The following is a 26,980-nucleotide window of genomic DNA, read 5'->3' as shown; positions in this document are numbered from 1 at the left end:
TGGGTTCCCCACTCAGCAAGTTAGCATTAGATCATACCCTGTTTCTACATGGCTGTCCATACTTTGTTGAACCTAAGCATAAAAATGGACAATTTCCCGTGTCTTTGAGTTTTCATTATGAAGGTTCCCATATACACATATTAAAATAAATTAATCAATCTGCTTCATGTCAGTGATGTCTTCAGCAAACCTTGGGAGGGTGGCAAGAGTCTTGCTCCCCACATAGGACCAGCATGGACCAGAATTTTCTTTATAATGTTCAAATACTGCGTGGAAGTTTGGCAAGACCTGCTTTAGGACACCTTCATTGGAAGAATGTGTTCAAATAAAATCTACTTGTAAGTGTAGCGGAGCAAGAATGCCGAGTGACACTAGGAGTTATTTTAGAGACACTCAAACCAAACACAACACCACCTACACTTTGCTCAAGTGAAATAGGTAAACAGTGTGGATGGTAAAGATCTGACTTTAATTCAGGAGTCAACGCGTGTCACTCTATTGGGAGCATAGTTTGTTCAACATTCACTCCAAAATAATCATTTGTACATCCTTGAAAAAGGTGTTAATTTACTTGAAAGTACAGCAGGACCTGAAAAATTCACAGAAACAAGCAAGCTGGGGGAAGGGTGAAAATTAGGGGGCAATAGGGATCCCAAACAAAGGAATTCAGCAACAAAAACTAATGTCCCTTTGCTAGCTCCCTTAACTTAGAAATAAAACCAAAGGTAGTGAAAGTTTTTATTGTGGGGCAAGTCTGACTCAGGTCAACTTAAAGGGGATAAATACCTATTGATAATGATATTGATCATGATACTAATGCTGATATTGATAATGATAATCATAAGAAGCCAGGTCTCTTAAGATCTCCTTTGGGTAAGGATACTAATACCAATATTGATAATGATAATTATAAGAAGCCAGGTCTCTTAAGATCTCCTTTGGGTAAGGATCACATTAAAACATCAGAATGTGTTAGTCTGGCAGAATCACACCTGGAGGCAAAAGTGTAATTTCTTGGAACACAAGAAGTGCAGTGTAAAGATAGTAGAGCCAATAGAAAAGAAATAGAGTTCTGGAGATGAAATTGTTTTTATCTTTGCACTACCAGGTTCACTTTGTGAAAGACATCTCCCTGATCCTCCCATATGCCAGGTTATAACTAGTGCAGGGAGATGTTCTTGATATTCTGACCTAATAGTTTAAGTTGTTAAAAAAAAATTCCAATTGGGAGTCCATGAGATTGGGGGTGGGGGTGGGTTCTGGTACATTAAATTCTGACAGGAGCAAACCAAAGCCCAATGTAAACAGTAAATTGAAACTAGAAATGACACCAATCCCAAACTACCAACTTCTTTTTTTTAAAAATTATTATTTTTCTTTCTGTTTATCATTCTTTTCATCAACTAACTTCTAACCAATCAAAACTATTTCTTTGTCTTGCTTTGGCAAATACTATATAAAAGTTTCCCCTGGTGCCTGCTTAGCCTCTCAGTGGAGAGCTGGTCCCCTGTGCTCTGGTGTGACCCCCCCATTCAGGAATCCCCGAATCCTCAAATCAATGCTTTAAAATTTATATGTGCTTAAGTTTTTTTTTGGTTTTTTTTTTTTTTTTAAACAAAGTCTATTGTTTCTCTTGAAAGGATCCAGCTAAAGGATGAATTTATGAGTTAAAAGATGTTCTGATTCAATTTAAGAATTAAAAAAAATATAGAGAGACATCGGCAGGAAAATTTTCAAATTATGACTGAGGATTTTCTCCATAGGAGATGAGATATGCATTTTTAACTAGGCAGATATGAATGTCCCATTTAACCAGAATCTCCTTTCCTGGCTCCAGCCTTAGTCTAAAGAACAAAACTCATCTAGGAAAGAATGACAGATCTGTAAGCCTCCCACTAAAACTTCAGATTGCAAAGGGCTATTGTCATGATTTCATCATGTTTACATTGAACTCACAGAGGGAGAATGATTAGCATTTATCTCACACTGCTGGAGAAATAGCGAACAAAACTAATTCAGAATGGAGAGAACAGGGTTGATGGTGCCTCTCAACACTGCTGCAACATATTTTAAAGAGCAATGAATTAGGCACTCCCCAAGCAGTGTTTTGGAGCAAAGCACCTTCATTTTCCTTTAACGTATTTATGGTTAACATCTTCTAGAGTACAGGAGGAGGTTTATTCAAAATACATATAAAACTCACCTCCCTTAAATCTAGCTCAGTCTTTAGGTTCCTTTTACAGAGGAAATAACCCCACCAACCTCCGCGAGGTTTCTAAAATTAACATGGCTCAGAACAAAAATATCATTTTATCAACTCCTGCATTTTAGGGATGAGGCTCAGGAAGGCAAAGGGATTTGTCTGGGTGCGCACTGTCGATTAGTGAGCAAACCAGGGTAGGCCCACCAGGACGCAGCATCATGGCTGAGAAAGCAAATGGCCAATATTTTCTCTATGCACCACCCAAAGTACCAGTAGTTTTACTAGAAGTTTCTGAAATTTCACTGTCACAAAAAGTGATATCTTTGCTGTATTACTGAATACCTTTAAACAGTTCATTTGAATCTGCAGGATTATTAACTAGTGAATTCTTGATTTAATCTCTAGCCTCATGCTATTACTCATAAAACGCCTCAAGGATTCAACCACGCATGTTATATTCACCCACAACATAAAGAAACCAAAGCATCGGGCTGAGATTTCCCCCTCATCTAAATGTCTAACAAAGGTTGGCAAGATGTGGGGAAGGAATGAAGTTGATATTATCAACACGAACATTTACAGATTCATGTTCTAAACCTTACTCAAGTTAAAAACTAACCAGTACCAAAATAATTTATATTTGAGCTATAACTAGATTCAGAGGAGTGTGGAAACGTTTGGCAGAACTGAGGTTTAAATCAACACATGCTTATACTGCACACCCCAAGTTCTGGAGCATAGTCGGCACTCCGTATGTGAGGGGTTTCAAAACCCCGCAGACACAGAAGGACAACTGTATTTCACTTTTAAGAAATGGACTGATTCCAAAATGTTACTTCTGTCAAAGGCAGAGCAACCAGCTGGGCTTGACAGCAGGAAGGGCTGCACTGCCCCCTCCTGGCCGGGAGCCTCGCTGGTGACTCCTCCAATACCACTCATCTGACAAGCAGCTGAACTCAAAGTCAGACTTAATTAATACATTTTCACAATGGATGCTGGTCTCCGCAAAAATGCATAAATATTCTTCCAAAACGTTATGATTGCATCCTATTTTGTCTGCTTCAGAATTTGATATAAATATTGTTAGCTAGAAAAAGGCAAAGCCACATTCTCTCTAGAGGAAAGAAAAGAATTTAAAAACACATTAAAGAAAAAAAAGTCCACACAGAGAATGGAGTTTTAAGGGAAATAACATACCGAAGCTGTGTTTTAGTAGGTTAAATACTATTCTTCAGACTATGTCAATATGAGCCACAAAGGATTAGAAAATTCAATTTTCTTAATTTAAAATGATTAGATCAAGGAAAGCTTTTAAGAGATTTCACTAAAATCAAAGGCAAAGAGTATCTAATCCTTTCAGAAGTCGTTTAACACTTTCTTCAAATGAAACAAAAATGAATAAATAGGAAAAAAGTGAGGACTACAGATGAACTGATATTTAAATAAACCATTATGTATTTAAGGGCCCACAGAACCAGTTAGAAACACCAAAGATGAAAGTTTTCAAAGAATACAAAACATGTTCTAATCCCGACTCTCTGCCAAGGAGAAATGATTATTATGCCCATTCTAGAAAGAGCCAGAGTTCCAGGGAGACAAAATTAAATCCTAGGAGCATACCATGAGTTAATGGTACTTTATCTTTTTTTTTTTTTTTTTTTTTTTACAGGTTGGGGTAAGGAGGTGAAGGGGTGGAGAGAGGTGGGGGGTGTGAAATTTCTTCTTGTCATCAGATTAGACATCCTGCATTCTGGATAGAGTCAGATAATCAAAAAATGCTGTTTACATGATTAGCAGAAAGAAACACTGATTTGGGTGCTAAAAATTACTACTAGATATAGGTAAGGTGAATGAGAATTCTGACTATTAAAACTTGGAGTAAAATGTGTAAGTGTAAATAAGAGTGTATGTTGACATGTATTTATACATGTCTACAGTATAATTAAGTTCAATTTTAAAAGACTAGATAATCCTTAAAAAAATCTCTTGTGAGGCATTGGGAGCTTGGATACATTCTTGGATACACATTCCATAACTTAAGAGATAAGCCTCAAAAAAAAAAAATAAGTTTTAAAAAACTGGCTGTAATCTCTGAAGTATTGTGTGATGGCCTACTGACTACAATTTTACCACGGGCCTTTTTATATTGTTAACTCCTTGAAATGTTTGCGTTATTTCAAAAATAAAGTGCTTGGCCTTCTCTAGCATAGACATGTATCGAATGAAAGTATCTGTTCTGTGTGACAAACATAGAAGACAGCAGAGAATCTTTGCATTTGGCATCTATGCTAGATTCCAACATTACACTACACAACCACAATCCTGGGTGAACCCACTAATATTACAATACTTAAGCTGTCATCAGGATAGGTGGTAGGACTGCAACAGTGTTAATGATGAAGACTTCTTAATTTCCCATAGGCTCTGACTGTACACTGTGGGTATACATTAAACATATACATTAATACATATAAAACAAAATCTAGGGATGACTCAGTGCTCTTTATAGAAGCCACTTTTATAGCCATGTTGAGAATCACATACATGCCAACATACATTTTATTTAACAATGTGAGAAACCATTTCAGTCTATCTCAGCAGGAGACTGTAGTCATCACACCACAGAAGGTCTCCTCGCAGTTTCAGTAGAAACCAATACATCCCCATCCAGGTCACATTAAAGGACTTTGAAGACACATGTTTCTCCCTAAAGCTAAAGCTTCTAAAAAAATCTGAGGAGGAAAAAGCCACCTCTGAAGACTTACTGGAGCCAGACAATTTGCTCATGATTGATGGGGTTAGACGCCACTATGTCATAATCTAGGGGGGTGGATAAGGAAGCCAACATATTTCTTAAAGTCACACTAAGGTATTTTGCCACCTGTCCCCTGCCGTATTTTGAGGGGAACCTATTATTACCAAAGTCTTTCAATAATGTAGTGTCACAGAAGGGAACCGGGAGGGCGCAGGAGAGGAGGGCAGTGGGGAGAGGTGGGAGGGGGGAAATCTGATGTCACTGTCACTGGGTCTGGATATAACCCTGGGAAGACTGAAATGACACTGGGACCCACCTCCTAAGCTTTCCCTGCACATAATCAAGCCTATGAATCTCCATTATAATCATCTGCATCTCCATCCAGCCCTCGAGTTCTGTGATCCTATGATTCTATTATTCCATTTTTAAACCTGTGGAGTGGGAGTGTTTCTGAGTACCCTGCTCACACAGATGGTGGTGGGCAGGATCTCAAGAATATGTTGCATGTAGTAAATGCCCACTTCACTACGTAATCACTCCCTTCCCATTTCACACGAACAAAGATTAGATTATCTTAAAGACAGCCACAGAAACACAAGTGGTTTAACGGCAGCATAGCATCGGCACATATATGTGGCAGGAACATGAAAGAAGAAATTTCTCCTAATTATACAAACCTGGGGCTAACGACTCTACACATGACAAGAATGTAGTATAACAGGACCAGGTCACTATTGTGCATTAGCTCTACATATGGGGGGACAGAGGGAGACCGGGGGAGGGAAAGCAAAAGGAACTCACTGAAAGATAAAATCATACACGATCTCTCTATATTCCTGATGTTCTAAAAATACACGGCACTGAAAAATCATTTGTCAAGGCAACCTTTCTGAGACTAAAAACAAGATCAACGTGCCAACCACCAGTTTCCCACAATCATCGCATTTTTGAGCATCGCTCCGATCCTTCTCTTCCACAAACTGGCTCTTTACAAAACTGACCCATGCCACAGCAATCTTTGCATCCGGAGTTCGGGCACCAGCCTGTTCACCTGCTCGCACCTGATCGGCTTAGAGCCATTTTATGCTCCTTGTTACTTTCGCAGACTGTCATTGCACATTAGACACTGGCAAAGACTGTATCCAATTCTGTTATCCTACCACACAATTGTCAAGAAGGTTTTAGCAGGGTATTTCTTTACCTTAGTCTCCTTAGCAGAGAACTCTGAGGAGTTGGAAATTTTCATAGACTTTGACCTGTGGGACTGCCGCCGGATAGAATCCTCCCGGGAGTATTTCACGGAACCTGAGGTCCTCACCCGTACCTTGCTGGCACTCTGAACACTATTCACGCCAATCATTTTGAAGGTCAACTAGGGAAGGGGTTTTGGAGAAATCAAAAGGCACTTTCCAACCGTTACAAGGCTCTAATGCTGGAGGAACTCTGTCGGGTTGTGCCTGGGCAGCTCCTGAGCGCTGTGATCCGCGTTAGCTTAAGAAGCACCGGGCTGCTTCCCCCAGCATCTTCAACTACCCTGTTTGCAGCGAGTCTGATTGTTCCAGGCACAGCTCACGTCACTGGCTGCAAAGAGGAAAAAAAAGCAATCCACCCCTGCTACTCGTCTCTCTTTTCCACACACACACACACACACACACACGCCGCACCATATTCACACACTGGAACAAATGGCAATTGGCCAGGCAAGCAATTCATTAACATTCCAAATAGCAACACTCTTTCTCTTGTGATATTGTGCAGTAAGCTCATTAATGTCAACAACAAAATAGAGATACCACAAATAAAAGTCTCAAATAATCTGCAAGGCACCATGTGGGGTGGGAATGGAGCTAAATTTCCAAAAGGAGAGGAAAAAAAAAAAAAAAATACGGACGAGCATTAAATGGCTCAATCAATTACAGGCTAGTGAAAAGGATGGTAGACACAAAGCCGTCTCAATGATCAATAATTTTCCTTTCTTTTCTGTTTCAGGACACACGCTGTTTAACAGCAATTCAAATTGCATTGCCATTCCGAAGAATTAAATGTTTCTCGTGACCTTAGACTACTACAGCCATGTATTTAAACAGGAATTATGTCAGCTTGTATGGCAAATACAGATAAAGATGTTATACTACCACTCTGTCATTCTGACAAAATAATTGTGGAGTTAGCACATGTAAACTTTAAATATGGCTCAGAGTGAGACCAATGAAGCCACCTCAGATCAATAAGGAGCAAGCCGCTTTTCCTAAAGCTATAAATGTTCTGTTAGTGGACACAACAGCACGGGACCTTCTGAGTAAGAATTATGAATTGGAGATTACTAGAAAACAAGGTAATTTTAGTTGCTGACACATGAAGTTAGTTTTGAGAATAATACTTGAGACTGCAGTGCCTCATTCAGCTGGCATCCCAGGGCCGTAGGGGTCAGCCACATGAGCACGTTTTTCCCCCAGATAAAGGAGATTTTAGTGTTAACAAGGAAATTTAAAAATAGTTTATAAAAGCCAATCTAGTTGAGGCTATCTTTCAAGTTCAAGGTAAAAAAAAGGCCAATCTGGGGGACAAAGTGCTGCCTCAATCAATTCATCCCAGCCCTCAAATCTAAACTTTTCCTTTATGACTCAAGATTTCAAATTTGCAAAGTACTGATATTCTTGAATATTATTTAAGGTAATTGTTTTCCTCCACTATCAATAGGCCTCGGCAAAGGTGATGTTTGAGCTTTGGGTTTTGTTTCACTCTCATGATGGTGGCTTTCTCCTCCACCTACTTTAGACTTCTTTACTGTCCAGCCCCTACTTTTAAAGCACTTTTTTTTTAAAATGACAAAGACATGAATTCTGGTAAAGTTTTGTCTGAAATAATTATAGATAACAGGTTTTGGAAGATATTGGGGCTCTCCTGTCCTTTGAGGTACATTTTCCTCTCTTCCTCCATAATTGAAGCTACTGAATAACTTTCTTTAAAAATTATAATACAAAAATTCTGTTGTGACTTTATACTTTATAAAGCATGTTCCAAGGACATGAAAAGTGGTGTGTATCAGGCCAGGCATGGTGGTTTACGCCTGTAATCCTAGCACTCTGGGAGGCTAAGGTGGGAGGATTGCTTGAACTCGGGAGTTCAAGATCAGCCTGAGCAAGAGCAAGACCCTGTCTCTACAAAAAATAGAATAATTAGCTGAACGTGGGGGTGCATGTGCCTGTAGTTCCAGCTACTCAGGAGGCTGAGGCAGGAGGACCACTTGAGCCCAGGAGGTTGACACAGCAGTGAGCTATGGTGATACCACTGCACTCTACCCGGGGTGACAGAGTGAGACTGTCTGAAAAAGAAAGAGGTGTGTTGTAGCAGTAAAATCAAGTTCATCATTTAGAATACACATAATTCTAACTTAAGCATAGGTTAGGGGAAATTATCTCCATTTAATAAAAGCCTGAAGTAGAACCCATAAAGGAACTGACAGCAGAGCCAAGATAAAAATTTAAGAAGTACCATGTAAAAAACATGAGAGCCTGCCTCAGTGTGGTGATAAATACAGAACATCGGTTGAAAAGAAACACATCCTTTGGATATTTGCCAGTCACCATAATGAGGAGTTAGAAATGTCTCCTGAACTTAATTTTCTTTTTTTCACCAACATGTTTTTTTTTTTTTTTTTAAAGAATAAACCCACGTGCTAGCATGTACATAAATGGAATCTGATATACAAAGTCATTTCTGGGAGGTTTAGCAGAAATATACTCTCTTTACCCAAAGACTGCCCAATTTGCATTATTACTGTCCTGTCATTACTAACAACCCCTTTTCATCTGTTTAACACCTAATACTTTACAGAAGTAACACGTTATCTCATTTGATTCTCAGCTTGACGATTTTGTGGGGTGGGCTGAGGTGGTATTACAATTTCCACTTCACAGATGAGGAAGGTCAGTTCAAGATGCTACGACAGAGACAGCATTCAAAATTTCTCACGTTGAGCCGTACAACAAACCACACTGTCTCCCTCACACCACGGCTGTTCGCACTGCCCTTTCCTTTTGAAACCTGTAATGAGCCTTTTTGCAAGTCTGGGAGAGAAAAGTCTTCCTGTGCTCCTGCCTTATATTATCTGTTCCAGAATACAAATGTCAATCTGGATGGAATGAAGACAAACATTGTAATGCCTCTGGCAGTCTGAGAAGTAGCAGCAGATGATGCCCACCATGTATCTCAGTGTTTCCTCAGGAGATACCAGAAGAAGCCAGTAGGATCCCTAGCACTCAGGGCCCCTGAGTGCTCTGGCCTTAGCCTACTGACCTCAACTTAATCCTTACCATTGTGCACTACCAACCCTTTCCTTCGAGCACGCCTGTCTCTTCATCCCAGGTTAAGGCACTGGACTTTAGCTTCCACTCAACCCATGCATGGAACACGAGCTGCCTCCTTTCTGAAGCTTTCCCGAATGAGCCCTCGTTTGCTGTCCTCCTGCCTGGAATTCTGCTGTCCCCATCCTGATTTCCCACATAGCTGGTTTCTCATCATCCAGCACTCAGCTGAAATGTTACCTTTCCCAAGGGACCCTCTCTGGCCAACCTTCCTGAAACAGCCCCACCCTGCACCCCACTCACTCTGCATCATACCCTCTTCTTCCCTTGTCTTCAGGGCACTCGGCACCGTCTGAAATCATGTGCATCAAAGAGCCCACAAAAGTGCCTGGTAGAGAGCATGAGCTCAGTGAGTACTTGTCAAATAAACCAACTACTTAAATACACAGTACGTTTCCCTTGGTTATTAGCCTTCATGTGATTAAACTTTCTTTTTAAGAAAATTTAGATTTTTTTCTGAAAAATGAATATAGTAAATATATAATAATTTTTCCCTAACTATACAGAAAAGCATACAGTAAAATTTAAGTTTCCTTCCCTTACCAGTTGCCTAGTCTCTCTGCCCAAACACAAGAATTATCACCAGTTTCCCACGCATCCTTCCAGAAGCAATTCATCTATATGCACTGTGTGTCTGTGTCCCTTTTGTTCTTAGGGACTATAAATGGAAGTATGATCTATATTCTTGCTGTTTCTTGCTTTTTCACCCTGTATCATCAAGATTACTCTACATCATCACACATATAGCCACCTCACCTTTACCAATGATAGCATAGTGTTCCAGTATATGGATGTACTGTATTTTATCAGGGTCTTATTACTGGACATTTCGTTTACAGATTTTGCTACAATAAATGATACAGTGAATATGGCTGCAATATACCAAATCTTAACATTTAAACAATATGGTTTTCCAATTGTTTTCTGAGCAAGCCTTATTTTCCTCCTCCTACATTTATTTCATATCGCCCACAGTCATGGTGTTAGGTACATATGGGGTTCACAACTAGATTCAACACGAAATAATTGCTTCAAAGACCTATTAGATGGCCCTGTCCTGCCCCATCCGGCTCTGAGGCCTTGACCGTTTATAGACATTAGCCAGCCTGTGCACAGCCAGCCTGCTTGCTAGAAAATAAAAGCAGGCTTCCTGGAGAGCAGCAGCTGTTTAAAGGTACAAAATAACTTTCCATAAAAGCTTTAGCAGAAAATGAAGGTGACTTCCATATCAAATCAAAGTTGTGGGAGAAATTTAATGAAGCAAACTAATTAAGTGGAAGGCTGGGAATTGGTCCTTCACCTTCTGATGCTTTCTGACTAAGGATGCTATTTGGTGCATAAGCCCTAAAAGGCTTTTAAAAAGTGACCTAGTTAATGGTCATTGGAAAAACTCTCTTGGCCTCTCAAGAGAGTATCAGAGAAATGAACTCAATTTCAGATGTCTTTCTTGTTGTGTACCTACTAGGTACCAGGGGCTGGGGATATACAACACTGATATCATCAGGCCCCCAACCGAGCAGATCACAGTCAGGGGTGGGGAGTGGAGAGAGCAGGAAGTTCTGTTGTCATAATTATAACAGTGAATACATTCGAAGTATCAACGAACTGAAAGGCTGTAGATCCAGATGAGACAGACAGGAGAACATCAAATGATATCTAGGCAGATGCTTCTCTCTTTTCTAAGAAAATGCCATAGAGCCATTAGCAGAAAAAGCTGAAGATTGAGTTATGAGCTCTCGGGGGAAGGGAAAGCAGAAATGAATTATAAATACCAATTGTCCAGAGATACAGTCAACGCAATACCTCCCGGGACTGCGAAGGGAAGACAGGCAGAGGGCATCAAGAGGAATCCAGCCTCCGTTTATTTTCACAACAGAATGGCAATTGTAACATTCACTTAGCTGAAAAGGCTCTCATGGTTTTCCCCAGGTTCCTCAGATTACATTTGCTCATAGGGACACAGAGTAAAGGGACAGAATGCTGATCCAGGAGTGACAAGGTTGGTGCTCACTGAGGTTTTCTGGCCATGTTTGTCACGTGGCCCAACATATTTGAAAGGCTGGTGCTGCTGTCTGAGGTGCTAATGAATAATTCTTCCCTAGGCCATTCATTTGGACTTAATCTCATTATTAGAGCTGGAAGGGACCTCAGAAATAATCACTTTCAATGTCTTTTAGAGATGAAGACTCCTGACACACGGAAACATGAAGTGACTTGTCCACGATGCCGTGACTATTAAGTGACAGAATTGAGACTTAGGCTCAGGTTTCCTAATTTCCAGCATAGAAGGTTTTTTCCCCTCTCCTGTGCTATTTGTTTCTTGGAAGCTAAATATTCCAGGTACACAAATCTTTTCAGCCTGCATTAAGGCTTGAAATGGAAAATTCAACTTGGGAAACAGACTCTAAAGGTGAAATGGAGGCCAATCACACAAGAATACAAAAAGGAGACTTAAAAAAAAATCAACTCTACCAATAGCTTAGGAACTAGTCTTGGAGTCCAAAAAATTGTGTGACAGCTTCCTGTCCTTCCATCGTCTGGGGGCTATTCCTTCCCATACAGCAACATGATCGCAAAAACGAGTTCATCTTCTAGAGAACAATGTCGACTACAGTCGTTGAGAATACACATAGACACAAATAAATTTTAGTGTGGAAAAACAGATTAATTCCATAAAAACTTACTTCCTGCTTTACTTTTCCTGTCTTCTTCCAGGCTTTCCCAGCTGAGAGGACCCATTTTGAACTCCAGCAGATGGTAGCAGCCTACTTCTAACACCCTGTACCCCAGGACTACATCTCGATCCCCAGATGGCCCAGCGGCATGAGGCCTGATGCAGGCCCCCTGCCTGACTTCTGAGTCTGCGATGGAACCCTATTGCCATGTGTTACTAATCTACCACTTTGATGGACACAACCCCACTTTCCTAAATAGGACTCAGACAATTTCTCCCAGAATAGACACTCAGCCCACAGTGCGTGGCTACCTTTTACTTACTCTCTGGTCCCTGATCCTTCAACCCCAGCCTACTGAGCAAGTTTCACAGGCCCTTCCCTTTGTCCACCGATGCTTTGTAAAGGCCCAACAATGCTTGCCTTTACCCGTCTCAGCTGGACACAAAAGCGAAAAGTTTTGTCAAGCAGTGGGGCTATAGATTTTCTTAGTTCACATAAGGTATCACTAGAACATAAACTAAAGCAACTTCAATGAACAATCACCATCTATAGGAATTGGCACTTGGAAGTCAAAAATCCCATGACCTGCTCAAACTATGAGGACGTATCAGCTAACTCTGGTGGCCCTCAATCTTGCCTGTAGCATCACATACTTTTGGTTCCATCTGTTCCTCAAACATACAAAGCAACAGGATGGGGAAAAAAATCTTGAAATAGAACCTTCTTACATTTCAAATTAAGTAACAGTCTTAAGGGGGGAAAACACCCTGTATGCATGAAATAGTTCCAAAGTTGAAAAATCATTTTCCTCCTCATGAATGAAACCAGGCATGTAAGATGTTTTAGACCAGAGTCATACATTATATTTGCTATTAATAAGTACAGGAAAATGCAGAAGGAAGACTACATCTGTGTGTTCACATACATAACTCAGTATACCTGACACTCTCACAGCTCAGACCTTTTCAAGCTACCACGTGGAAAAGAAACAGAATACCTTGTCATGAAGCTACTAGGCCTTCTGGAGAGGTAGAGACCTACCCTATACACCTGAGGCACCATAAGTTGTTCTTTCTGTGCTACAAGAAGGTACTCTTCATTCTAGCCCAAAATAATATGAAATGCAAATACAGAAATGTTATTTCAGGGCCCCAAAAGCTGTTCATCTGGGTGAGTGAACTAATAATTGTATATAGGAGGATAATTGCTGAGAAATTATTCTGCTTCCAAAGCTAATCAATAAACTCATCCATAACTATCTCTTTATAACATCGAGTGTCAATTCAGCAAATATCCCCTAAGTGCCTAATACATGTTATGCACAGTATCTAGGAGGAAATAAAAGGATCAAAGATACCTATCTTTCTGCCTCACATCAAAGACAAATTATTCTCTAAGAAACAATGCCAATCAAAGGACATGGCCCCACTTACATTTTTTTTCCCCAAAGATTATTTATTTGAATAGAGAACAAGCTGCTTTTTTGCTGTCTCATTTTCATTTACCAAAATGGCCTTTAAAACAACCAACATTTCAGTTTTCATTTCTTTGATTAGCTTGCTTGGCAGTTTGGTCACTTACTTATTACTTTCCATCAGTCCTCAACACTTTGAAGCCATATTTAATTTCACCAAAAAATGGTTACCTTTGGCACTATGTAAGAATAATGGTAAGCTCTATAGTGCAAAAGACAAAACATCTGCTTAATTCTGTTTAACATTTTGATTCCCCTCACCCATTATGCCAGGCACTAGGAATCAAATATTAGGCAAAACCACATAGATTCCTGTTCCCACTGAGCTTACGGTGAGATAGACATTAATCAAATAGTCAATAATCAATAAATAATCCCATAAACAAATGTATAACAGTAACTGGGCCAATACTATGAAGGAGAAGCACAAGACACTGTATTCTCAAAGTCTCTAACAGGATTCTGAACAGACCTGGCCTTAAGGAAATCTTAAGGTTTTCTTGAGGGAATTAGGAAATGATGCTTGTTGACATGGGATCTGAGGGATGGAACAGGAAAACAGAGGGATTTGTGCAGTTTGTGCAAAGGCCCTGTGGCTGATAGGTGGAAGGTGGGCAGGAGTGACTGGAATGAAGACCAGTGAGACCAAAAGGTGATGGGCGATGTGGGATGTAAGCCTTACTAAAGGATGCTGAGAAGCCATCAAAGGGACTTACAAAGGCAGTAGCAGAATCTCATTGGAATTTTCAGGGATTATTAATTCTTTTTTCCTCCCAATAACTGATGTTGATTGTGGCGCAACATTAATAGTCTTCCCTGAACGTACTATAATGTTGCTGCTTATACGTAGAGCAGAATCAAAGGCTCAAATGGTCCAACATTGGTCTACATTAATGTAGAGTTAGTGTGATTGCTATGCTTTGGTCATGAAAAATGTGCCTCCGTCTAGCTAGTTACCAGCAACACTTAAAATGGGAAGTAGTAAAATAATAGCAGTAGCAGTAATTATGTAAGTTTCAAAGAAGCTACAAAAATGGTTACTTTGGGGACATTTTCTATATCCAAACTTATCCTTGTGTTTCATTCTCAAAAGGACAGCAAACCAAAGTGTCTATACTATGTAGATGTTATTTTAACTCCTCAATCAGTAAGGTCTCTCCAGAATTCCAATCAAAGAAAGAATGGAATACAGAAAGTTGAGGAATAATTAAAATTCCAATTTTACCAAAGCTGTGCTTTGGGGCTTCAGAAGTTCACTTCCAGGGGTAGAGAGTCCAGGTGGGAGTTTGGACTGGCACCAGCTCACCCTCAAGTGAATTCCTAAAGCGTTTAGAAAAATCTTGGAGATTTAGGAGTCTAGTCCACTTTGAAATAGGCAAAGGCCAGGCTATTATGTGACACTGGGTATCAGATGCTCAACTTCTCAAACAAAGCTGGGCATTACAAAGTTTGGAGGACACAGAGCTATTTCAAACACCTTCCAACCTTCTAGTCATACCGCTGCTAAGTCCTCAACAACATCTATAGGGTGCCTATGGAACCAGACCAGCTGAACATGTACAACCTGAAATGCAACAACCAAACCAACCCAATAGATGTATTATTTAATACTCTCTACCTCATCCACATGTCAGCGTGGCCAAGACCGTAACATGTAGGTTAACAGCACATAAGGCAGCGGCAAAGTGCAATGATTATGAGCCAAACAGACCTGCGTTCACATCTTGGCTTCGGCATTGACTGGTCACTGACTTTGGGTAAGTTACTCAAATTGTCTAAATTTCACTAAAAAACAGGGGGGAACAGGCCACAGTGGACATCTGTTGATTTTATGCTACTCACTAAAAACAACCTTCTACTTTAGGGGAAACCTCCACTGTGTGCCAGAGGGGTGGCAGGTAGATATCCCCTGTCCCTGTAAGCAAAGGTACAAGCCATGTGTCCTAAGCTTGGACATGTGATGTTCCCAAAGGAGTGACATAAAGACTCAGACTGTGGCAGGGCACCCCTGCTGCAGTCGTGGTGGCAACTGCAGTGTCCTCATCCCATACCCCTCCCATGGAAGCAATGTGGCATTGTCCTCTGTCAGCCCTCCTTGGCTCAAGTCTATTTTCCTAATAGGATTCTCAAATTAGCCTCCTCCTGCATTTTGTGAACTGCCCAATGACCTTCCGATAGGTTGCTTTGACCCGAAAGTTATCAAAGGTCAGTTTCCATTTTTTGTAGCCAAGAATCTGGCTATTACAAATGACTTAGGAGGTGGTAGAGAGCAAATGGAGGTGAAGCGTTCAGCACAGCGTCTGATTTGTAAGCGGCATGTTTGTGGCTGTGAACAGTAACACTGGACGGAATGCTCTCAAAGACTTGTGTATTGAGGATCTGAAATACTCCTGTCCGTGTGTCAGGACACAATGAAGTAACTACAGTTCCTCAAGCCAGAGCTCTGTTTCAGTAACAAAGATGGCACTGGTACCTATTTAAGCCTCAGCTACCAAGTAGAAAATAATCAATAAAACTTTCCTGTTCGCTGTGCCTTAAATGCCTGCCCACCACTCCCACCCTACCCCGACCTGTCAGCCAACTCTCCTCATCTGCTGCCACCCACAGTGTGCCCTGAGCCTCTGGGGAAAACATTCTACAGAACTCAAATAAGTAGCAAGTGAGGCTCCTCCTCTAGATGAAAGCTGCTTTCATTTCTTAAGTAGATACATAAAAATTATTCTGATAAATAAAATGGTCTTCATTTGGCAGTGCTCATTCAAGAGATCCTTAGAGCTGGTCAGTAGTGCAGTGGAAAATTATAGCCCCCCCCCCCCCCAAAATACCCCTAACTCTTAGGTGTTAAAAAAAATCAAATACACCATTTTTACATCAGAAGGAACCAATAAATGGAAAGGAAAAAACAGAGACTCTAAGACAAATAACAATGAAAGGGACCAGAGTTAGGCTGTGCAATTCTCAAATTCTCTAGGGATAAAACTACCCCTAAGAAGACTAAAGAACTCCAGCAGACAGAAAAAGCTCCCTTACAAAGAAGAGCAACAACAAAGGGCTGATGAGAGCTAATATTACAGTGATATTGAGATCACAACTTGGGCTGGCTAGGTGAAGGCTGACAATCTAAATTAAATCTTAATATCTCTTAGAGGAAGCTGCTGACACAAGAGTCATTGATACCTGATGGCCCCAAATGAGCCTTGTAGAAAGGAAGGCACAAGCATGAGGTTAAAAGATAACAGCATCTTTCATGCCTCCTGTCATATGTTATAAACGGAACTGGGTAGTATATCAAATACTCTAGAAACAAACCATTAGACTTCTTCCTGTACTTCAAAAGACTCCTGAGGGATTTCATAAAACTATGGATAACTTTAATCTCTTCCCTCTTAGGGCACATTTTTATTATGTAAATAGTAGACACACACAAAATAATACATATGTTTATGCAAGATATTAAAAATAATAAGAAACATCCTCTAACATTCCCCTCCCTGCAAAACATAACCACTACCATTAAAACTACTTGGGGTCCAATCTCAACTGTTTTGCTCTTCCTCAACATACACATTCTGGGAAACAATTTGGCATTATCTTGTAAAGTTCAATTTGTCTTCCTTATTACCTCAAAGTTTTTCTCCTAGGTCCATACCCTAGAAAAACTCTTACACCTATATATGCTCTAGGACATGAGTTAAAAAATGTCATTGTTTCTAACAAGAAAGCAGAAAATAACTCGAACGGTTAGATAAGTGATGGTAACTTGATACAACCAGAATGGTATACTTTCTCATTTGTAAAGCAAGCTTATTACAGGAGGGAGAGGGTAATGGACTCTTCTGGGTGGACACGGTGCTGAGCTGCCCAGATGCCCCTTCACGGGTGATGGACACATGCAGACTCACCTGCGGCCCTCTCTGAGAAGTGCCCTCAGATGAGGAAAGCTGCCTGGCCCAAGTTCACTGCCCCTTGGGCGAGATGACCTGCATCTGAGGATCAGTCGGTGCCCGTCTAGCTCGCTCATCCCACCCTGGGACGGCTGCGAAGGGCCACCTAAGTTTCAGGGTTCTGTGAGGGGCAAAGAGGCCTTTGTTGAGACTGCATCACAGTCTAGTACCTCCTCTGCCCAGCCCTGCTTCCTCTTTCCTCTTCCTCCCCCACCCCCAAATGACTCCGTCTGTTTTCCAGGGAATTTCATAAATGCCAGAAACTTCACTTACATTATTTCATTTAATCTTTCTGAGAAGACTTATTAGATAGATATGATTAGTCCCAGTTTATAGATGGGTTTCAGAGAAAGCGGCTAACTTACCTAAAGCCATTCAGCTAAAACAGGAACTTGGATTCAATGTTGAATCTACCTGGATCCTAAAGACTACACTCTTTATATTACTGTGTGGCCTACTTAACTAAGCAGCATTTCACTCAGCTTGCATTAATATACATTCCCAGAAACAAATAAAAGTGCTTTTCTTTTAAAACATTCTTTAATTCAGATATCACTAATTGCATTTTTCCCAGAATTATCAAGACCTTCCTGTAACAATAACACAGTATTCGCAATCATTCATCAAGATACGATGAACTTACTAGATTGTGAATACAAGTAAGAAATATTTAATTTTTACTGGGCTAGTTCTAAAAAAATATGGCTCCACTACTATTGCTCATTCCGACAGGATAAGGGAGAGGCAGTGAGCCTCCAATCAGACCATGATTAGACCTGGGGGAAGTGCAGGACGGTATTGTCCAAGAGAAGTCCATAAAAGCCACATGTCTAATTTAAAATGTCTAGTAACTTCATTAGAATGTGTAAAAAGAAAACACGTGAAATTAACTTTAAAAATATATTTTATTTATCCCACATGTCCAAAATGTTATCATTTCAACATGTAATCAATATAGAAAACTAACTAGTGAGATATTTTATACTCTTTTTTTCTGTACTAAGTCTTTGAAATCTGGTGGGTATTTTATATTCAGAGTATCTCAGTTTGAGCTAGCTGGGTATTAACTGCTCAGCGGGCACACGGACCAGTGGCTACAGTCTTGGGTAGCAAGCTGAAAGGAAAAGAGCAGAGAACACAAGGCTAAGAATGAGATCAGGAATTTCTAGTACTTCTCCCATCTACTCTCTTCTCCGGCCAATGAAAGCACTTGACATAAAACATTTTCCCTCAAATATGGAGCATGTCTCCTTGATGATCTATTTAAACTAGAGCAGTTATGTAGAGCACTCGAGAGAAGCATTTCTTTTATTTACAGTATTGAGGCTTGAAGCCCATGATTGCCTAGAACATTACTTCTGTGCTATCAGAAGTAGATTTGGGAACATTTTGTATTCTAGAATATTAGTGTTAATTAAAAAACCACCACCAAAAAAAATCCCCTTAAATGGAATTCTAGGAAAGGAACAAGGTACCTTTTCTCTCCCCTTCTCTATCTTAAAAATCCCAAAAGCTCTGCCTGTGATTAGGCAAATGACCTCTGGGCAAGGGTGTCTCAGTTTTTTAGGGGTCCCGGATTTCTCATCTATGAAATGTGAATGTTGGATGAGGTAACCTCCATAGTTCCTTCCAGCATCAGCATTTTGTGACTACATGGCAGAGTCTGATCAGCAAATTGTTTTCTGAAAAGCAACCAAAAATCCATTTCATTGTTGTTATCACTTTCCCCTGAGAAACAGTTTGCACATCATGTGCCTACTGTGGGGTAAATTGAATAGTAGTCCTCCCCTCAACCCACATCCTAATCCCCAATTACAATATTTTTATATTATTCTGTGAATATGTTACCTTACATGGCCAACAAGGACTTCGTAGACAAGTTAAGGATCTTGAGGGGGGCATGATGGAATAATGGGGTTCTTGTAAGAGAGAGGTTGGAGGGTCAGAGTCAGAGGAGATGTAATGACAGAAGCGGAGGTTAGTGAGAGATTCGACAGTGGTGCACTGTGTGGCTTTGAAGATGGAGGAAGGGGCCATGAGCCAAGGAATATACACAGCTTCTAGAAGCTGGAAAAGGCAAACAGATTCTCCTCTCTGCTGGAGAAGGAACACAGCCCTGCTAACCCATTTCAGACTTCTGATCTTTAGACCTATAAGCTAATATATTTGTATTGTTTTCAGATAGTTTGTGGTAATTTGATATGGCAGCAAAGGAAATCGACGAACCTATGTATCATTCTAGCATCATCCAAGGTGGCGTCTATGGGGCTTCTTTAGCAGAGGTAGCATATTGATTTTAAATTCATCTGCCTATTTCATTAGGATTGATGTGTTTTATGTCTATTCTTATATAAGAGAATAAAAACATGAGTTTCAATTAAAAAATTGCATTAGCTTTTTCTAGAAAATATGTGGAAGTATTGACATTTGAAATTATCATTAATGAAGACTAATAAGTCCATATTATCATCAATGCATCTGAGAGCATCTGAAGACCCAAAGAAGAGACTCCAGCTCAACCAGGCTCATTAGTAAATGAATGAAAAGATTACTTGGAATGGCAAAGAAACACATTTTTGCCAGCCAAAATCCTTTCTTCTCCCTCATGGACAGGGTTGTTTCTGGGAACATCCAGAGACTGTTTCTCAATGCCCCTTGCAACTAGATTCCCGCTAGAGGGATGTGCGCCACTTCCAGGCCAAGCTTTTAAGAACCAGTGTTCTCCCTCCACTCTGTCTTTCTCCTTTTACAAGCCAGATACAGAAACATTAACAAGTCCCCAAAGATGATGAAGTCACAAAATGGAAAGAGGCTATGTTTTTCATAAAAGAAAGCAACCTGTTCACCAGGAGCATCTGCCTTCTATGACTACTATAAGCAAGAAATGAACCTCTACTGTGTTCGAGCCACTATACGAATTAAGATCATTTACCACAGCAATTTAGCCTACCCAAACTGATCCACCTAGCTCCAACCCGGAAAAAGGACCCAACATTTCTTTCTTGAGTTACTTCCATGATGGTAACGATTCATGGTGTTTGGTGAAAACTAGATTTCCATTCAATGAGTTGACTACTTCTACTTGTGTGGCCACATACTCTAAATGAAGGAGGGTGTGCTTTGAAAATATTGGCTGGAATGTCTATAATTCCTGGTAAAGATTTCCGGTAGCATAAAGTCTATGGGGTAATATAAGATGGTAAGAGAAAAACAAAAGAAATTCAAATGATATAAAAGGTGAATTATAAATTTCTGGATAGGCATACTGGGATATACAATGGGTGGGCGGTTGGACAGGGAGAATAAGCAATATGTCGAGTTTTAATTATTTCCAGTATTTAAACTAAAGTTCATTAAGGTTATTCCCAGTAATACACATTGTACAAATCATAATGAGGTCCTCTAAAAAGCAAAAAGCAAGCTTCGAATTCTATTATTTCTTCTTTTCTTTACTAAACCCACTGGCAAATGGTTAACTTTTTGAAATTATTCCCAAGCATAAAAATTTCCCCACTGGCAGATAATCAACAATAAAATTTCTGAAAAGAATTTCGTAATGTGAAGCTTCCTGATTTGCAAGGGCATTTGATGAAATCTTACTTGAACCCTGTATCACTTTCCTTGGTACAAAATTAGAGAAATGGGACCTGAAATGAGCAACCATCTTTGGGGTTCTCATATTAACATTAAAGGTATTAAACACGTAAGAAACCAAACCCAGAGAATAATGCTGTAACTTTCCCTGTTTCCTTTGAAAAGAGACTTCTTAATCACTTAATTAGATATAATGTAAAAGGTACATAAAGTCCAAGAATTACATAAGTTGCTAGAAATACGAGGATTTTATAGATTCTCATGAATGAGTCATCATATATATTCTTATTAGTAATAGGAAAAATGATGCACTTTCTAGAGTATGGCTGTTTTCTTCTGGACCAAGTTCTTAAAGATGTAAAACACCACTTCAACAGCGTGAACATTGGTTAGCGGCTATATATCCCATGCTTATCACCTTGAACTTTTCTGCTACACTTCTAATAACCTGAAAACTGTACTTCTAGGCAGCTGTTTAGCGGTTCATAATTTCATCTATAATTTATCACAATTTTAACATCAGTTAACCTGTTTATAAATCGTCTAAACTCTGGAGAATAAAGATTTAAAGAAATTTCATTTTGTAAACAGGAATGTTTAAAGGCCCGTTTCCCCATCGAAACACAAACACAAACAAAAACACAGGTCAGATGTGTAAAACAATACAGAAAATCCAGTTTCTTTTTTTTATTTAAGAGGAAAATAAAAAGTTAAAAATAATCTGCCCAAGGCCTCTGAACAAAGGCAAAACCAAAGCCAAGCCTCTAGACCTCTAGACTCTAAGACCAACAGGTTTTACAACATCACACTAAAGACCCAGACAAAGAATACTGCATCTTCATGTTCCTTAGGCTTTTCCTTTCTTTTGGGATTTTCTTTCTTTCTTTCTGCCCAGGTCTAAGCAAACGGTAGGATAGAAAGGAAGCTGGACTGAGAGTCAGAACATCCGAGTGGAGAGGAGGCAGTGCCACCGTCCTGCTCCATGACCTCGGAAGGGTCACTCTACACCTCCAGGCTTCCGTTTACTCATCTGTACCAAGTTACGATCTCCAAGGTCCCTGGAAATTTAAAATTCTACAATTTCATGAAACAACATTTTATCTTATATACTGTAACTGAATTTTTTTTTTGGTCCTAAGAAATCATATATATCTTGTTAGTATAAATAATTTCAATGACAAGTTTCATTCAAATTTTAAACTCAAATATAGTCACCCATTTTATTTAACAAGCTCCTTTGTGAAGCCTGCACAATTTAAAACGTATCATGTATCAAGAAACCTCTTTATATAGGACAGAACAGAATCATGTTGATTATCAGTATCATATAGTTGCTCATTTATATTACAGTCCAGTGAAACCAAATGTGTCTGTACTAATCTCATTAGATAGAAGAGGTGCTCCACTGTGGAAGGAAACAAAAAAGTGGCTTCTAGTTGGGGGCAGTGGCTCATGCCTGTAATCCCAGCACTCTCTGAGGCTGAGGCAGGAGGATGACTTGAGGCCAGGAGTTTGAGACCAGCCTAAGCAAGAGCGAGACCCCATCTCTAGAAAAAATAGAAAACTTAGCTGGGCGTGGTGGCGTGTGCCTGTAGTCCCAGCTACTAGGGAGGCTAAGGTAGGACGACTGCTGAGCCCAGGAGTTTGTGGTTGCTGTGAGCTACGATGACGCCACTGCACTCTAGCCAGGAGACAGAGTGAGAGTATCTCCCTCCTCCACCAAAAAGTCGGGGGGACCTTCCTGACAGCATAGAACAAGTAAGTTCCAAGTTGTTTAAAAGGTTATACCTGTCAAGGTGAATTTTCTTCAAATACGCTGAGTTTATTTGGTAAAGTTTGGAGTTGGATTGTGAGTGGATATTTGCCTTTAATATTTACCCACTGCGAGAGCTTTACAGTTGCATAACCATCAGCTTTCCCAGGGGTGTAAAAACCTATTTACAAAGTAGAGACTTATGAACAGTATTTCATTTTAGCCTTTTCCAGTCTAACACACACACAACCATGAAAACACCATTGGTGTGAAATACTATGTTCACAGGACCATTATGGCTCTTGGGATTTTTGCCTATAAATTATGTGAAAGAACTAAAAACAAAAACAAAGCAAAAACAAATCCTCTGTAAGATTCCATTAGTTTCAGCATTTTGCTTTTCAAGGCAGGATGTATCCCAGGAACCCTGGGACTGACTTCAGACACTTTGACTGACAGTTAGTGCTGCCAGGTATTTCCATCTGTGGAGAAAGGCTGCAATGATCACTTGGTAACCAGCAGTTCTTTCTAGGTGTTCAAGATAATCTTGAAATAGATGGAATTGTTTCTAACTATCTCTCAGATCCACATTCTGCCTGACAGCTTCAAAGCATGACCTGACTGGTTAAAATCAATCATATTGCAGCAACATAGTACAGTCGTTAAGAAGGATGGAGCGGAGATGTGTCATTTACGATTTGGGGAACCCCCAGGCTACTTATTCACGCCAACTAAGCTTCAGTTTTCAGTTCTGTAAAACAGGGAAATTTCAAGTGTGTGGACACGTGTATATGTAACCCACCTTATTGGTTGTTCTGAGAGTTACAAGATGAAAATCATGTCAAATATTAGTTTATTTGTAAAATATCTACACCTTAAATGGTACTCCTTTCCCCTCTTTTTGGTATTTTTTACTTGCTATATCATAGTCGTACATATTTTGGGGGTACCTGTGATATTTTGATACATGTAGACAATAATGTGTAATGATCCAGTCAGGGTAATCAGGACATCCATCCTCTCCCACATTTACCTTGTGTCTGGATCATTTCAATTCTTCTCTTCTGTATTTTGAAATATATAACAACTTATTGTTAACTCCAGGTGTTCTTTATAAGAGGCACATTATTGTTTTGTGTACTCCTGACACAGCCATTTTCAGGTTCTCCTAAAACGTCTTTCTCCATCTCTTTTCTGATGCTGTCTTGATTTTTGTGTTTTTGTGAGGCAAGGACTGTGAGCAATCCTAACAGGAAGAACTCTTCTTTGCCAGTGTCGAGAGCTGGATGAAGTATCCTTTAACCATTTGGTGTTAGGACTGCACCAAAAAGAAGGCAACCCCGCCAGCAGTGCCTGTTAGAAACATTTCTATTTCAAGATTATCTGAAACCCCTAGAAACAACAGTCGGTTACCAAACAGTAGGGGTCTTTTCTCCCTGATGAATTCACAGCCCACAAGAATCAGGATAGAGGTTTCAAGTGCATTCTGTGGCTGTTCCAGAGAGTGAGGGTCAAGACCAAGATGCAAATGAGCCTGCAGCTACCGGATCTACTGGCCCAGCAAGGGCCTGCTGAGAGAGAAACTGAGTTACCATCCCCTTCAATGTACTTAAAAATGCTGATTAAGTAAACACTTTTGAGGTTGAACTCATGAAAATAACTTGAACTTGAGAATACTTAAAACTAACTTTCCTTCGGTTCTTCATTATCACCAGACAAGTTAGACTCTGAAGGGATCAAGCATTTACTTTTCAAGGAAAAGTGTAAAACAAACTTTTAAGAACACAAAACAACTAGAAATGTACCATTTTGCTAGTGTAAATAACCACCCGCAGAAAACAGATCCCATATAGAGAATTCCTCTGGAAATGGAATTCTTTGCTAAAGAACATGCAGCTGACAGAAGACTGGGTGATCACGGCACAAGGGATGCTATTTCTAAGAAGACAGTTGCTAACCCTTATTTTTAAAAAAATAAAGGTAAAACAACATGAGTATGTTTCTAATGATAATATATAACACTACGCCTGAAAGTTATTAAGCAAAGCTGGAGTGGGAAACTATATGAATATAAATGAATGCGGTTGAATCTCAATGCTATCATTTTCAAAATTCGGCCTGAAGAATACTGACAGCGAGTTTTGCATTACTCAAAGTGCTTTTAATCCTGAAAATACTGCAACATCACTGATTTGGTCCTAAAATTATGGCACCGATTTCCAAAAGTGGCTGATTCATCAAAAAGAAAAGGAACTTCCTGGCAGATAAAGCTCTAAAGGAAAGATGCCAAAAAATGAAAAAACAAGAACCAAAGCAAAGCACAATGTACCAAAATGCTACTTCCCAATTGAAAATGGATACATTTCTGTCCTCTCTTTAAACACTAGTACTTTGGACCCCTTGGCAACCAAAAGGTAAGAACAATGCCATAGCTTTGTACAACCCTCACTTTATTGTCACTGAAATGCAGATCCGCTTTACTCTGGACGTTTATTTTTGTTACTAGACTCTAAATGAAGCATCTCCCTTTATAGTTCTGGGAAGACGAACTTTGACAGTGGGAACCTTCAACAACAAAAGTGTAAAGGAAAATAAGGAAACCTCAATGCTTCCAGCTCCTTCTTTGAGTTTCTATCTTGGTCCTGCCGAACCACTGAGACAACTCCTCTCTAGTTCTACTGCTTCTGTTCTTTTCTTCCTACCCCATCCTACCTTCATACAATACACCGTTCACAATGTCTTTGTCCTGTTTAGGATTCAAAGACTGAAAGTAGGAAAGTAACAGACATTAAAAGAAAATCCAGAAAAAATTATAATCAGCACATGTGTCAAAGGTGAAAAATTAGAAAAAGCCCTCAAAATACAAAGATTTTTAGAGATCAATTAGGAAAAAAAATGAATACCTCAATAAAAAATTGGGAAAGAGTAAAATAGGCAATTCAGAAATGAAGAAATACAAATTTGCAAGAAACATGATAAAAGTCAAAATTAACCAGTGCTAAAAAATGCAAATTTAGACAGTGAGATGCTATTTTCACCTGTCAAACTGCCCAAGAAATAGTACAGAATAGCCTTCCTGGAGGAAGATTTTGTAATATAAACAAAAAGCATTAAAAATATGCATTCATCTTTTGACTCAGTAATTCTTAAGGAAATGAAAAAAATGTTTGAACAGCTGTTGAAAATAACAAAAATTGAAAACAATCAAAATGTCTACTAGTGGGGCACCAGTTAAATAACTTACAGCACATATAACGAAATGCAACCAATTAAAATGCTGTTGAAACACACACTGATATGTAAAGATGTTTTTAATGTATTAATTCGGAAAAAAGAAGACCACAACCACTTAAATATTTGTTCATCTACCTCTATATCATAAAAGACTTAAAGAATGCAGTATGTTATGCTTGGATAAAGGGGTGGGTTTATTTTGCCTGTGGAAGAAAATGAGTATTTATGACCAAGAAAGTAGAAAATGATTGCTGTATTTCTGTATACAAATATACTTTGTATGTGAAGAAAGTGTGACCAAGGCCATTATAATATATATTATTTTTCACAAATATCTACTATATACCCTAGTCCCAAGGTTTCCCAGGGAAAGTTTCCTATTGCATTGATGTTGGTCATAGCCATGTAACTTGCTTTGGCCAATGGACGATGGGCAAATACGACCTGTATCATGTTCCAGCAGAAGCTTTAAATGCACTGTGCGGTTGGTTTCACCTCTCCTGTTCTTCCCTTCTACCATAAAAATGGGCCTCCTGTCCACTGAGGAACTGTTCCTTCAAGACGGCTGCTCTCCCAATGAAAAGCCACATGCATGGAGCAGAGCTCTGTCCCAGCCATCCCACAGCCACCAAAAAGTCACTGGAAAAGTAAATAAATACCTGTTTTAAGCCATTATGATTTTGAGGTTCTGTGTTATTGAGAAATGCTATTCTGCAAAATGTCATTATCAATTTTTTTCTCTTGTTTTACTTATCTATATTTCCTAATTTTTCTATTATAACTATGTTATATAAACATGCATTAGTCAAAAAAAACACAACAGGATAGCTCAACAAGCTAAAAGAAACTGACTCTAACTTGACTGAATATGTTACAATAGCTAAAGAAATACTCATTGACAGCTATTTGTCAGCTGAAGAACAGCAAAACCCACACAAAAAGATCACGGGTGGTGTCTATCTGTGCACAGTCCGGGGAGAA

At 39.5% G+C, this 26,980-nt stretch overlaps 1 protein-coding gene across 5 annotated transcripts in view; it reads right to left on the bottom strand.

The window, feature by feature from the left end:
- The window catches only part of PSD3 (pleckstrin and Sec7 domain containing 3), a 435,489-nt gene that overhangs the window by 110,878 nt on the left and 297,631 nt on the right, over window positions 1-26,980 (bottom strand). Inside the window, exon 1 of one of the 5 annotated variants that reach the window (XM_069484903.1) lies at window positions 6,160-6,318. The exons of the other annotated variants lie outside the window; for them this stretch is intronic. Coding sequence (XP_069341004.1) covers window positions 6,160-6,318 — 159 coding nt within the window. Of the gene's footprint in view, window positions 1-6,159; window positions 6,319-26,980 lie in introns of those variants that run through there. 5 annotated transcript variants of the gene reach the window in all.

The sequence above is a fragment of the Eulemur rufifrons genome, chromosome 12 (assembly GCF_041146395.1).
Source record: "Eulemur rufifrons isolate Redbay chromosome 12, OSU_ERuf_1, whole genome shotgun sequence".
Classification (NCBI taxonomy): Eukaryota; Metazoa; Chordata; class Mammalia; order Primates; family Lemuridae; genus Eulemur; species Eulemur rufifrons.
The sequence above is the reverse complement of the archived record's forward strand: the minus strand, read 5'-3'. Positions and strand labels throughout refer to the sequence as shown.